At 41.0% G+C, this 12,707-nt stretch overlaps 1 protein-coding gene across 1 annotated transcript in view; it reads right to left on the bottom strand.

The window, feature by feature from the left end:
- Positions 1-475: 475 nt before the first annotated feature.
- Positions 476-12,707, bottom strand: part of CACNG1 (calcium voltage-gated channel auxiliary subunit gamma 1) — a 32,501-nt gene continuing 20,269 nt past the window's right edge. Inside the window, exons 2-4 of the mRNA XM_070735983.1 lie at positions 7,937-8,011; positions 1,433-1,570; positions 476-718 (exon numbers count right to left, since the gene is read on the bottom strand). Coding sequence (XP_070592084.1) covers positions 492-718; positions 1,433-1,570; positions 7,937-8,011 — 440 coding nt within the window. The 3' untranslated portion in view covers positions 476-491. The remainder of the gene's footprint in view (positions 719-1,432; positions 1,571-7,936; positions 8,012-12,707) is intronic.

Here is a 12,707-nt window from a genome sequence, read left to right as displayed (position 1 = left end):
TTCCCCTTTGTTATACCTAGGGTTAATCAAATGGGACAGGGGTCAGGCAGATGTTTTGGATTGTATATCCTAAGGGCCTTTGTAAACATGGCCAGTTAAGACAGATTAATGGAGCTATAACCCAAAACATCAGGTGCCATCAGGTTATTTGTCCCTAAAAGAGTGATCATAACTCCTATTTAGACTAATTTTCTCTCTTAAGTCTGTATTTCTATTCGGTGATATTTATACCAGCTTTTTTCAGGCTGTGTTAAAAAATCCAGCCATGCAATCAGGACGAGTCTTTGTACAACTTATCAAAAGAGGTCATCTTCATCATTTCTTTTATCTTGGGATTTTGCATTCAGCTCTTATCTGATACTCTCAGTAAGCATGATCCAAAGATACTCCCATACCAATTCCTGGGGGTCATCTCTCTCTATATATAGCTGACCATTAGAGGGACAGGAGGGATATGATATGTCTGAAGTGGCAACATGAGCTGGCAACACTTAATGCTCTGGCTCGGCGTCCATGCAAGTCTCCCATGGGTTCCGTGGCATGCGAGGCAAGGAGATGAGCAGAAGGGCCACTCCACAGAGGAACAGCAAGACGAAAGAGGCACAGGCACAGGCAAAGGACCAGGAGTAGTAGTACTCTATCCAGTCTGTGTCATCGCTCACAATCATCTTTTTGACCGATTGCCTCATAACCTCCACAGATATGATGATACACAGGCCTGAGGAGAAGGGAAAAGAAAGGAGTGAGCAGGGAATGGAAGTCAAGGCCACTGACTTGTTCCTTCTCAGTTTTACACCGAAGGACTTTCAGGTTAAATACTAGATATTTCTAGACATCTGGATTAGACTGGCGAAGCTTTTTGCACCATCACCACCTTCCTTTCAGTCAAATAGAATAGAATAGAATAGAATAGAATTTTATTGGCCAAGTGTGATTGGACACACAAGGAATTTGTCTTGGTGCATATGCTCTCAGCGTACATAAAAGAAAAAGATACATTTGTCAAGAATCATGTGGTACCACACTTAATGATTGTCATAGGGGGCAAATAAGCAATGAAGAAACAATCAATATTAATAAAAATCTTAGGATACAAGCAACAAGTTACAGTCATACAGTCCTAAGTGGGAGGAAAAGGATGATAGGAATGATGAGAAAAACTAGTAGAAATAGAAGTGCAGATTTAGTAAAAAGTCTGACAGTGTTGAGGGAATTATTTGTTTAGCAGAGTGATGGCGTTCAGGGAAAAACTGTTCTTGTATCTAGTTGTCTTGATGTGCAATGCTCTGTAGCGACGTTTTGAGGGTAGGAGTTGAAACAGTTTATGTCCAGGATGTGAGGAGTCAATAAATATTGGTCTTCCACCATCTTCCCGCCCTACCTAAATGTGACCCATGCAGTAAAGTTAATGTCCCTATTTCTTCCTCCCTACCTGCAAACATATAGAACATGGCAGCTGGCCTCAAGAGGTAATCCATCTTCTTCCGGAAAGATAAGAGGACACAAATGGTTCCGATGATGGAAAAGCCCATGCTGAAGATGGCAATGGCAGCTGCAGAAATGCTGTATTCTGAAGAGGCAAAAAGAAAAAGCACTGATGGTTACCTAGTTTTGTAATGAAATGTCTGCAGGAAAACCACCAAGCTCTTTTGGGTTTTCAATTAAACCCAAAAGAAAAAAATATGGTTTTATCTTTATATTCACTTTGAGAATCTTCTGTATTAATATGTGAATCCTACTCCAATATTTGTCACATGTCTACCTTAAGTGATAAAGGTATCTTCTTTATTTTTGCATTTCCAATATTCCTTTGAAATACCTTCATACATTCCTGACAACTTATCTGGTGTTAAATATCAACTATACCGGTGTTTCCCAACCTGGGCAACTTGAAGATATTTGGACTTCAACTCCCAGAATTCCCCAGCCAGCGAATGCTGGCTGGGGAATTCTGGGAGTTGAAGTGCAGATATCTTCAAGTTTCCAAAGTTGGGAAACACTGAACTATACAACATCTTATAAATTTTTTCTTTTAAATTATAATTTAGTCTAACTTTTAAGCCTTTTGTCCATATATTCTCCCATTGTTCAAGCATGCCATTATATCCCACTGAATCATGCAGTGCCTTACATATTCATTCTCCAAATTCAAATTCAATAACAGTTTATAGACCTTGGCAATAATATGTTCATCACTATCTACCGCACAGTAGGATTTCCAATTCATTTTTCACAAAGTGAAACCCAAAACTCTTTTTGTCTGAATTAAATCTTTCTTTCAATTGAAAATGTGTAAGCCAATGGCTGTCACATCCCTCTGATTCACTTTTTTGGATCACCAAAGTTAAAAGATACTTTTTAACCATAAGTCCACCAGCCTGGCTTTACCACCATTTATTTTCTATCCCTGCAATTTTTTTGTGAAGATTTTTTGGGAAGTGGTTTGTCCTTGCATGCTCCCTGGGGTAGAGAGAGAATGATTGGCCCAAAATTACCCAGATTGGCTTTGTGCCTCCTGGTTTTTAGCCTGGTGTCTTAATCGCTGATTAAGTGGCTTTCGTTTCATACAGGTCGTCTTTGACTCACAACAGTTTATTTAGTGACAGTTCAAAATTACAGCAGCACTGAAAAAAGTGACTCATGATCCTTTTCACACTTACAACATTTGTAATATCCTCGTATGAACAAAATTCAGATGCTTGGCAGCTGACTCATACTTATGACCATTGCTGTCGTCTCAAAGTCATGTGATCACTTTTTTCAACCTTCTGACTTCGACAAGCAAAGTCAATGAGGATGCCGATTTCACTTCACAATAGGTTTCATTCATTCACTCATTTCATTTATTTGATTTTTATGCCACCCTTCTCCTTAGACTCAGGGCGACTTACAACATGTTAGCAATAGCATTTTTTAACAGAGCCAGCATATCGCCCCCACAGTCCAGGTCCTCATTTTACCCACCTCGGAAGGATGGAAGGCTGAGTCAACCTTGAGCCGGTGATGAGATTTGAACCGCTGACCTACAGATCTACAGTCAGCTTCAGTGGCCTGCAGTACAGCACTCTACCTGCTGCGCCACCACTACCTTATCAACTGTGGCGATTCATTTAACAACTGTTAAATGACAGATTGTAAAATGGGGCAAAGCACACTTAAGAAATGTCTCATTTAACAATGCAAATGTTGGGCTCAATCACGGTTATAAGTCGAGGAATACCGTGTTTTTAAGAGTATAAGACGCACCTTTTTCCTCCCTAAAAGAGATTGAAAATTTGGATGCATCTTTTATTCCGAATGTAGCTTCTTCAAAGGTTTTTCCCCCAGTGCTAACAATCTTCCTGGCTTGCAGCATTTTTTAAAAATTCCTACTCCCTCTGAAGCAGTTTTTCCTGCCCTAAATCTTTGCAGGCTTGTTTTCATTCCTGTTCCTGTTGAAAAAGGTTTTTTCAGCCCTCACCAGGGGATAAAATAATGTGCTGAAGCTAAACAGACTAAGAATGTTAGCCAGCTGAATACCTGTTAGGTAGATTTTTATCCCTGTTTTCCTCTCCCAAAACTAAGGTGCGTCTTATACTCCAAAAATATGGTACCTGTAGTAGCAAGCTTATAAAGCAGGGGTCCCCAAACTTTTTACACAGGGGGCCAGTTCACTGTCCCTTGGACTGTTGGAGGGCCGGACTATAAAAAACCTGTGAACAGATTCCTATGCACACTGCTTATACCTTATTTCTTTCTCTCTCCCTCTCTTGCTTTCTTTCTCTCTCTCTCTCTTGCTCTCTCTCTTGCTTTCTTTCTGTCTCTTGCTCTGTCTTTCTCACTCTCTCTCTTGCTATCTCCCTCCCTCCCTTTCTCTCTCCCTCTCCTTCTCCCCCTCCCTGCCTTCCCTCCCTCCCTTCCCTCCCTCCTGTCCTTCCTCTCCACTTCTTTCCCTCGCTCTTTTCCCTTCTCTTTCTCTTTTCTTTCTTTCTCTCCACTTCTCTCTCTCTCTTTTCCCTGTTTCACCCTCCCTCTTTTCTCCCCACGGAGGACTCACCCGACAAGCCTCCACTCTCCGACCCTGGACTCCCATTCAATCCCCATTCAGAAAATGGGAGCTAGCAACTCAAAGAGGAGGAGGAGGCGGGTGTGTGCGTGTATGTGTGTGTGTTGTGCCTAGCTCGGCTTTCGGCAATCCTTACTTTACCTCGGGTGAGATGAAATTGAGGGGGACGTTCTCACTGCTTTTCCAGTGCAGCCTTGGAAAAGATCCGTGGGCCAGATAAATGGCCTCAGCAGGCCGCACGTGGCCCGCGGGCCATAGTTTGGGGACCACTGTTATAAAGGCTAGCAGTTTATTGAACACACAGACTTGAAAATACTAAGCCATGAAACATCTGAAGAAGCTTTTTGAACTGCAGCGAAATAATACAACAAATAAAGATGAGGGTGTTAATTTCCTTACAGCATAAAACAAATTGTTTTAGAATACCCAATTAAACTGGGTAATAGTTTGCTTTTTCGTCATGTAGATGAATCGGATGTAAATGATCCTGTCATCTTCTGTTTCATTCCTACAGACACTAGTTAAATTAGGAAGGAGGAAAAGCTTATAGAAATACAGCTGCCCTAATTTTTCTTCCTCCTGATTAGAGATGTTTGGGGATCCAGCAGAAAGATTTCGAAGACATTTAGAAAACGTGCCACATTCTAGAATGAAATGTGCTTGCGAAGCTCTCGATATCTCCAATTCTGTCCCAGCAGGGTTTCAGTTCCAGATAAGTTTGGAGCTGCCTCCTGCCTATCACATTAATCAACACTTTGTTCTTTAATGTCAGCCAGGCACATGGGGAAGCTGAGAGAAGAGCTTGGATACATCTTCTCAATTTCATTATTCCATGAGTGAGTCCTCCATTACAAAGTAACTGTCGAGAGCAGGAAATCAGAAATCCAGGCAGCTCAAAATGACTATTAAAAAGATTTATTGCAAGCTTGAGCTCTCTACAAGAATCTGAACTAGTAATGGTCAAAGCAAATTGGTGGTGATAAGAATCAATGGAATTCAAGCTGGACTGGACTTAGATCTCTTGTGGGCACGAAAGGGCTTGAGACTGATGACGTCTCCTTCTCCCTCAGGCTTTATCCAGTCATCTCCTACACCAGGGTTAGGCAAATTTGGCTCTTCTATGAAGAGCCCTTCATTCCTCCACTCAAAATAGAATACCCTACGAGACTAGACTTCCAACCCTGGGCCTAGAAAGCCTAGAACTAAGACGCCTTAAACAAGATCTAAGTATTCCCCACAAAATCATATGCTGCAATGTCCTGCCTGTCAATGACTACTTCAGCTTCAACCGCAACAAAACAAGAGCACGCAACAAATTCAAACTTAATATTAATCGCTCCAAGCTTGACTGTAAAAAATATGACTTTAGCAATCGAGTTGTCGAAGCGTGGAACTCATTACCGGACTCAGTAGTGTCAACCCCTAACCCCCAACATTTCTCCCTTAGACTATCCACGATTGACCTCTCCAGGTTCCTAAGAGGTCAGTAAGGGGCGTACATAAGTGCGTTAGCCTGCCTTTCGTCCCCTGCCCAATTGTCTCTCCTTATCTCATATCTCATATATCTTTTCTTCCTTCATATATCTTCTCCTCTATTTTTATATCTTCTCTTTATATATAATATTTCATGTCTATTCTCTTCAATATGTATTGTGTATTGGACAAAATAAATAATAAATAAATACATAAATAAATAAATACATAAGTAAATACATAAATAAATACATAAATAAATACATAAATAAATACATAAATAAATACATAAATAAATACATAAATAAATACATAAATAAAACATAAATAAATACATAAATAAATAAAATGTGGATTTCAACTCCCAGAATTCCTGAGCTAGCATGTTTGGCTCAGGAATTCTGGGAGTTGAAGTCCACAAGTCATAGAGGAGCCAACTTTGCCTACCTCTGTCCTATACCAACACTTGCAGGGAGCTGGTTCATTAATGAAATGTGCTTGCAAAGCTCTTGGTATCTCCAGTTCTGTCTAGGGGTCTTCTACCTTGGCAACTCAATCAGTATAGGAATTCTGGGAGTTGACGTCCACAAGTCTATAAAGTTGCCAACTTTGGAGACCTCTGCCTGCGTCAATAAATTCCAACTAGACTCTTGCTGTAAGGAGTCATCTGTTAAATCATTCTTAAGACTAAAAGCAAGGCATGTGACATGCATACCTTTTTTCACAGAAACAGCAAGTGAACCTGTTTAAAAATATCACTCCAGAAATAAACTATTAACCCAGAGGGATAGCTAAAACACATTCGCTGCACAATTGCAATAAAGCTGTTTCAACTTCACAATCCTGTAAGGAAGGATCGGCACATCCAGTGGTACGGCTGAAAGAGTTTGTTTACAAATATGAATCTAGGAAAAGTTTTCCTAATGAGAGAAACCTAAAGGCTCTTCTCCCAAGAGGAAGAACTTTGCTGCATTGTTTAAGTGTGTGAGAAAAATTCACCAAAGTTCCACAGTCCAAATGAACAGAAGGAGGTTCTTCTTAATAAACTTTGATCAAAGTGTTGGGAGAATTCTGCACATACAGAAGTTAACTCACCAAGTAGCCTCAGTACACAACTACACCTAATTGAAGTCTTCAATGAAAAAACACTGCAGCAGGCTTTCTTGTAAAAATATATTTTCTTCTTATCAAAATGCTACTCTAAATAAACTAAATAAATTTAAACTATAAACTATTTAACCAATATAATAAACTATCCATAATACTGTTATATAACTCTTATTACATCCACCACTGCAACCACTAAGCACTAACCACTAACTACAAACCACCCAGCACAAAACCACTCTATAACAAACCACTCACTATAACAAACCACTGTAACAAACCACACCCATGCAAGGGTGTTACTATTATTATTATTATTATTATTATTATTATTATTATTATTATTATTATTATTTATTAGATTTGTATGCCGCCCCTCTCCGTAGACTCGGGGCGGTTCACAGCAATGACAAAAACAATATATAATGACAAATCTAATAGTTAGATTCTAAAATAACAATAATACATTTAAAAAGTCTAAAAAATAAGAAATCCCAATATATAAAAAGCATACATACAGTCATATCATACACAGAAAACTACATAGGCAGGGGGAGATGTTTCAGTTCCCCCACGCTTGACAACAGAGGTGGGTTTTAAGGAGTTAATGAAAGGCAAGGAGGGTGGGGGCAGTTCTAATCTCTGGAGGGCTGATTCCAAGGGGTTGGAGCCGCCACAGAGAAGCTCTTCCCCTGGGTCCCGCCAAACGACATTGTTTAGTTGACAGGACCCGGAGGAGACCAATTCTGTGGGACCTAACCGGTCGCTGGGATTCGTGCGGCAGAAGGTTGCAGCCAATCAGGCTGCAGCACAATTAGCAAACCCATGATTACATACTGACTATGGCTTACATCAGCCTCTCCTATAGTTACAAACCATTTACTTGTATTGTAATATTCACCTCCAGAAATAAACCTATTTCTGACACTTCTAAGTTCTTCTCTTAGTGGAAATGCTTTTCATTATATTTAGGAATTTCAGGCCTGGTATTTCACTACCTAAAAAACTTGTCAAGCAAGAAATTCTTATGTGGGTGTAACCCAAAGGTATTTTAAAAAAAAAAGCCAACTGGACTTTGTTTTTCCTTGAAGACTTTTTGCTTCCCATCCAAGAAGCTTCTTCTGTGCAAGCGAAAAGTCAGCTGACTGTCACACACATGCCCGTTGGAGCTGAGCTAGCGCAATAACTCATGTGCCAGCAGATATGGCTCCGCGTGCCACTTGTGGCACCCATGCCATAGGCTCACCATCACTGGCCTAAGGTATATTACTGTTGTAATGCAGAGGTTACCTGCTTACCAATTCTTCTTACCTCGTTGTGTTGATACTTCAAAGATCTCAGTGCTTTCTCCTGAGACAAAGTGTGAGAAATAGGTGCAGTTGTACTCTGAAAGGAAGGAGGGGAGAGGACAAAAACAAGAACAACAAAAATTAATACTTTTTGTCCAGATCAATTCTTTTCATTTTTATTGAATCCCGAAACAGAGAAGAAATACAGAAAATATACAGGGTAGTTCCATATATTTTTATTTAGAATTCAGTGCCATTGAGACTAATGATACACATGGCAGAAAAGAATATATGGTGATGAAATTTCAAAGAGATTTGTCTTGTTGGCTGTTTTTGTTTTATTTTTAAAACTGATTTTTTTAATTAATGGAAACTGTTTACTCCTTCAAATAAACACCATGACAGGCAGTTACTTTGCACATCCCTTCTCAAATGTTCAATATGTCAGTGAGGCCTTACATATCCCACCTGTTGTCAGGCCCAAAGCCATTATGTGAAGTTAGAATCTTTGGTCCTGCCACAGTTAGCAGTGATAGGGAAATGGGAGAGTGAGAGAGAGAGAGAGAGATTGAAACCACCACACATTCCTTACACAGAGTCCAAGGTCAACTGAACAAATGAAGAAACCAGTGAATCACTGCACTGGATCGGTCCACATGATTGCACTTGTGGGTGTGGGGATGGGAGATGAACCTTAACCTGGATGGGGAACTGAAGATAATTTAGTGTTGGAATGATGGCCACTAATCCAACAAGCTGAAGATAATAAATCAAACCTTGTGTGAGAGAGCCAGTGATGGGTTCCTATGGGAACGGTCAGGAACACAGTTCCGGTAGCAAAATTTGGAGCTCCACCCCAGAGCACCCAATTTGCACTGAAAGATGTTGAAACAAAATGCATAAGCCACGCCCACAGTGTGGTAGTAAAAATTTTGGTAGCCCATCAACAGGAGTGGAATGTGATTTATTTCTCAGATGCTGTTTGGTTCGCTGATACTTGTACATTCAGGACTAGAGCAGTGAAATCAGGGGTAAAATGCTCCCGGTTCACTCATGCCTATTGGTAATTGCCTGCTACCGCGCGAATCCCAGCGACTGATAAGGTCCCACAGAGTTGGCCCTGTCCAGGTCCCGTCGACTAAACAATGCCATTTGGTGGGCCCCAGGGGAAGAGCCTTCTCTGTGGCGGCCCCAGCCCTCTGGAACCAACTCCCCCCGGAGATTAGAACTGCCCCCACCCTCCCTGTCTTTTGTAAACTACTCAAGACTCACTTATACCGCCAGGCATGGGGGATTTGAGACACCTTTCCCCCAGGCTTTTTTATACTTTGTTTTATGTTTGGTATGAATGTGCTGTTTGGTTATTTTTAAATAACGATAGGGTTTTATATGTTTTTTAATACTAGATTTGTTCCATTACTATATTGTTTTTATTACTGTTGTGAGCCGCCCCGAGTCTTCGGAGAGGGGCGGCATACAATCTAATTAATAATAATAATAATAATAATAATAATAATAATAATAATAATAATAATCATCATCATCATCATCATCATCATCGAAGAGCTGGTCCTGAAGGGAGCGCGAGGCTCTGCCCACCCAGCCAGACACCTCTATTTGGGTTCTTTTATCCGCTGTGCATGCCCAGAATGCTTTATGCATGCATAGAGGGTAAAAGAATCCAAATAGCGGTGTCTGGGCATGTGGGTGGAGCCTCATGCTCCCTTCGCGACTGACTCTCCAATGACCAATAGGCATGAGCGAACCAGGAGCATTTCAACCCTGAGTGAAATCCTTCATTTCTTTAAATATATCAAAAATCTATTTTTTTAACCTTTATTTTTGGCATAGATTTCTCACTTGTCCTATCTTTCAGCCACATCTACAAGATTGCAGCATGTAATCCATGGCTAGTACCTAACCTATGCATTTTAGGGCATTGCAGGTAGTCGTTGAGTTACAACCATTCGTTTAGTTACGATATTGAAAGAAAGTGACTTGTGGCAATTTTTCGCACTGACGACAATGTGGTCATGTGATCCAAGTTTGATGCTTGGTAACTGGCATGTATTTAACGTGCTTTAACAACCATGTTACTAAATTAACTGTAGTAACAACTGAGGTCGTAAAATGGCCCAAAAACTAAAGGTCGTAAAATGGGGAAAAACTTAGTTAACAATTGTCTAGTGTTGTTGTGCTTCATCTTCTACTAATGTCTATATGGAACAAATAAACATTTTGGAAAAAATGAGTTTTTAACAATGTCACTGGGTGAGAGACGGTGGACCTCACATACACTCAAAGCTTCAGGCAATCTTAGAAAATCTCAACAAGCACAGTGGGTTTTAACAGATTACATTCAGGTCCTTGATATCTGAATCTGTATAACCAATCCACGTCCTTCTCCCCTCCCCACTTCAATCCAATTTTAAGCCTTTATCAGTCTAGCCGCCTTGGGCAACTGATGCAGTGAGTTGCAACTCGTGAAAACTTCTCTCTTTTAATTAAATGTGTTTTGTTTTCACCAGAAATGCTGTTACCAGACTCCTCCTGATTTTTTTTTTTTTGCCAGTGTGTTAAAACTACAAGAAAGTACAACTGGAGATCAGGAAGAGATTTCTGACCGTATTATTATTATTATTATTATTATTATTATTATTATTATTATTATTTATTAGATTTGTATGCCGCCCCTCTCCAAAGACTCGGGGCAGCTCACAACAATAAAAACAATATTATAACAAAACAAATCTAATATTAAAAGAAGCATATAAAACCCTATCATATATTTCAAAACCAAACAGCACATTCATACCAAACATGAAACAAAATATAAAGAAGCCTGGAGGGAAAGGTGTCTCAACTCCCCTATGCCTGGCGGTATAAGTGAGTCTTGAGTAATTTACCAAAGACAAGGAGGGTGGGGACAGTTCTAATCTCCGGGGGAAGTTGATTCCAGAGGGCCGGGGCCGCCACAGAGAAGGCTCTTCCCCTAGGGCCCGCCAAACGACATTGTTTAGTTGACGGGACCCGGAGAAGGCCAACTTTGTGGGACCTTATCGGCCGCTGGGATTCGTGCGGTAGTAGGTGGTCAATGAAACAGGCGGTCACACATACTGTGAATTGCCCAACAGCTAAAAATGATATCCAGAAGATTGTTGGTCATCCATTACCAATGTCCTGGTGGAAGTTGGAAGAGATGACCTCCAACCTAGGGGTGAAATGTTCCCGGTTCACTCATGGCTGCCGGTTGGAGAGCCAGACGCGAAAGGAGTGTGAGGCTCCTCCCACCTGCCTGGATGCCACCATTCATGATCTTTCACCCTCTGCGCATGCACAGAACATTGTGTTCTGTGCATGCACAGAGGGTAAAAACCCCAAATGGTAGCATCCGGAGCCTCACACTCCCTTTGTGACTGGCTCTTTGATGATCGAGGCTCCTCTCCATGGGAAACAAGCAAACTGAGGGTCCCCCAGCTAACACATCGCCCTCAGCAGTGAAGGGCTGCAAACAATTTTACTATAACTTTGTGGGTGTGGCTTATTTTGTGGATATGGCTTGCTGGCCATGTGACCAAGTGGGAATGGTTTGATGATCATGTAACCGGGGGTGGTGGTGCTTCAAGGTCATGTGACTGGCTTAAAGGTAGCCAGCTTGATGTCACTCACGTCAAGAGTTTGGGTTAGGGTTAGGGAGCCTGGCCTTTCCTCACCTCAAAGAGATACAATTTCCCTATCTTTTTACTATTACTGAACATCCAAAATATGCTATTTAATTTTATGTATATATGCCATATGTGTACATACATATTACACACAGGACACAAAAATATACAGTATATACATATATAAACTGTGTATGTACACACACACACACACTCACAGCTCTTCTAAAATTATAGGCATTCAACCTTATTTACTGTGATAGGAAAAACATGCCCAGAAGGGGAGAAAAGAAAAAAAAATTCTACCAGTTCTGCGTACCTGACTTTACCTGTAGGAGCCTATCACTGGCCCTCAGGCTTTCATTTTGGCTGATTTCATGGGTTTGTTTTAATTGCTTTTATTGCGTCACACATGAGCAGTTTTGTGTGATTGTCAACGAGCTTTTCTAGTGTAATTCTTTGCAGCATGGGGGTCAAATTTGCTGCATTGCATTCAAGGGTGGGCTACTGCCCAGAATTGGAGGGGGGGAACGCAGTGGGGTAGTGAAAATGGAGCTCCACCCCAGAGCACCCAATTTGCACTGAAAGATATTACTGTACAAGAAAATGCAGGGCATCCTGCATAAGCCACATCCCAGTGTGGTTGTTAAAATTTTGGTAGCCCTTCACTGGTCACGTTGCCACTGGTCACGTGACATTTCATGAGAGTTTCACCATTCGCAGAGCTGAGATAGGTGTAGCCTGCGGCCAGGTGGCACATCTGGCTCATGGGCTGCCAGTTTGACACCCCTGTTGGAGTAACCTAGCAATGAAGTTGACTGATGTCTTTCTCTAGCTGATGTCAACGCCCTCTCCTTCCCTTCCCTGTACCAGAACTTTTATTCATTTTTGAAACAGGGGTGTCATCTTTTATCCGGGATAGACCTATTGCATCAAAAATGCACAGGGGATAAAATTGGCAGATTCTCCTACCACTATTGTTCTGCACCTGACGCCTATAACAAGTCTATGTTCTTGTCAAACAATGTTTATTTTTCTTTTGGCCGCACAAGATTAGATGTCTCTACCTGGATGTGTTTAGCTTAATGCCCAGTCCTTGCAGGATATTTAGCAGCAATGCTGAGTGTC

The sequence above is a fragment of the Erythrolamprus reginae genome, chromosome 2, assembly GCF_031021105.1.
Source record: "Erythrolamprus reginae isolate rEryReg1 chromosome 2, rEryReg1.hap1, whole genome shotgun sequence".
Lineage (NCBI taxonomy): Eukaryota > Metazoa > Chordata > Lepidosauria > Squamata > Dipsadidae > Erythrolamprus > Erythrolamprus reginae.
The sequence above is the reverse complement of the archived record's forward strand: the minus strand, read 5'-3'. Positions and strand labels throughout refer to the sequence as shown.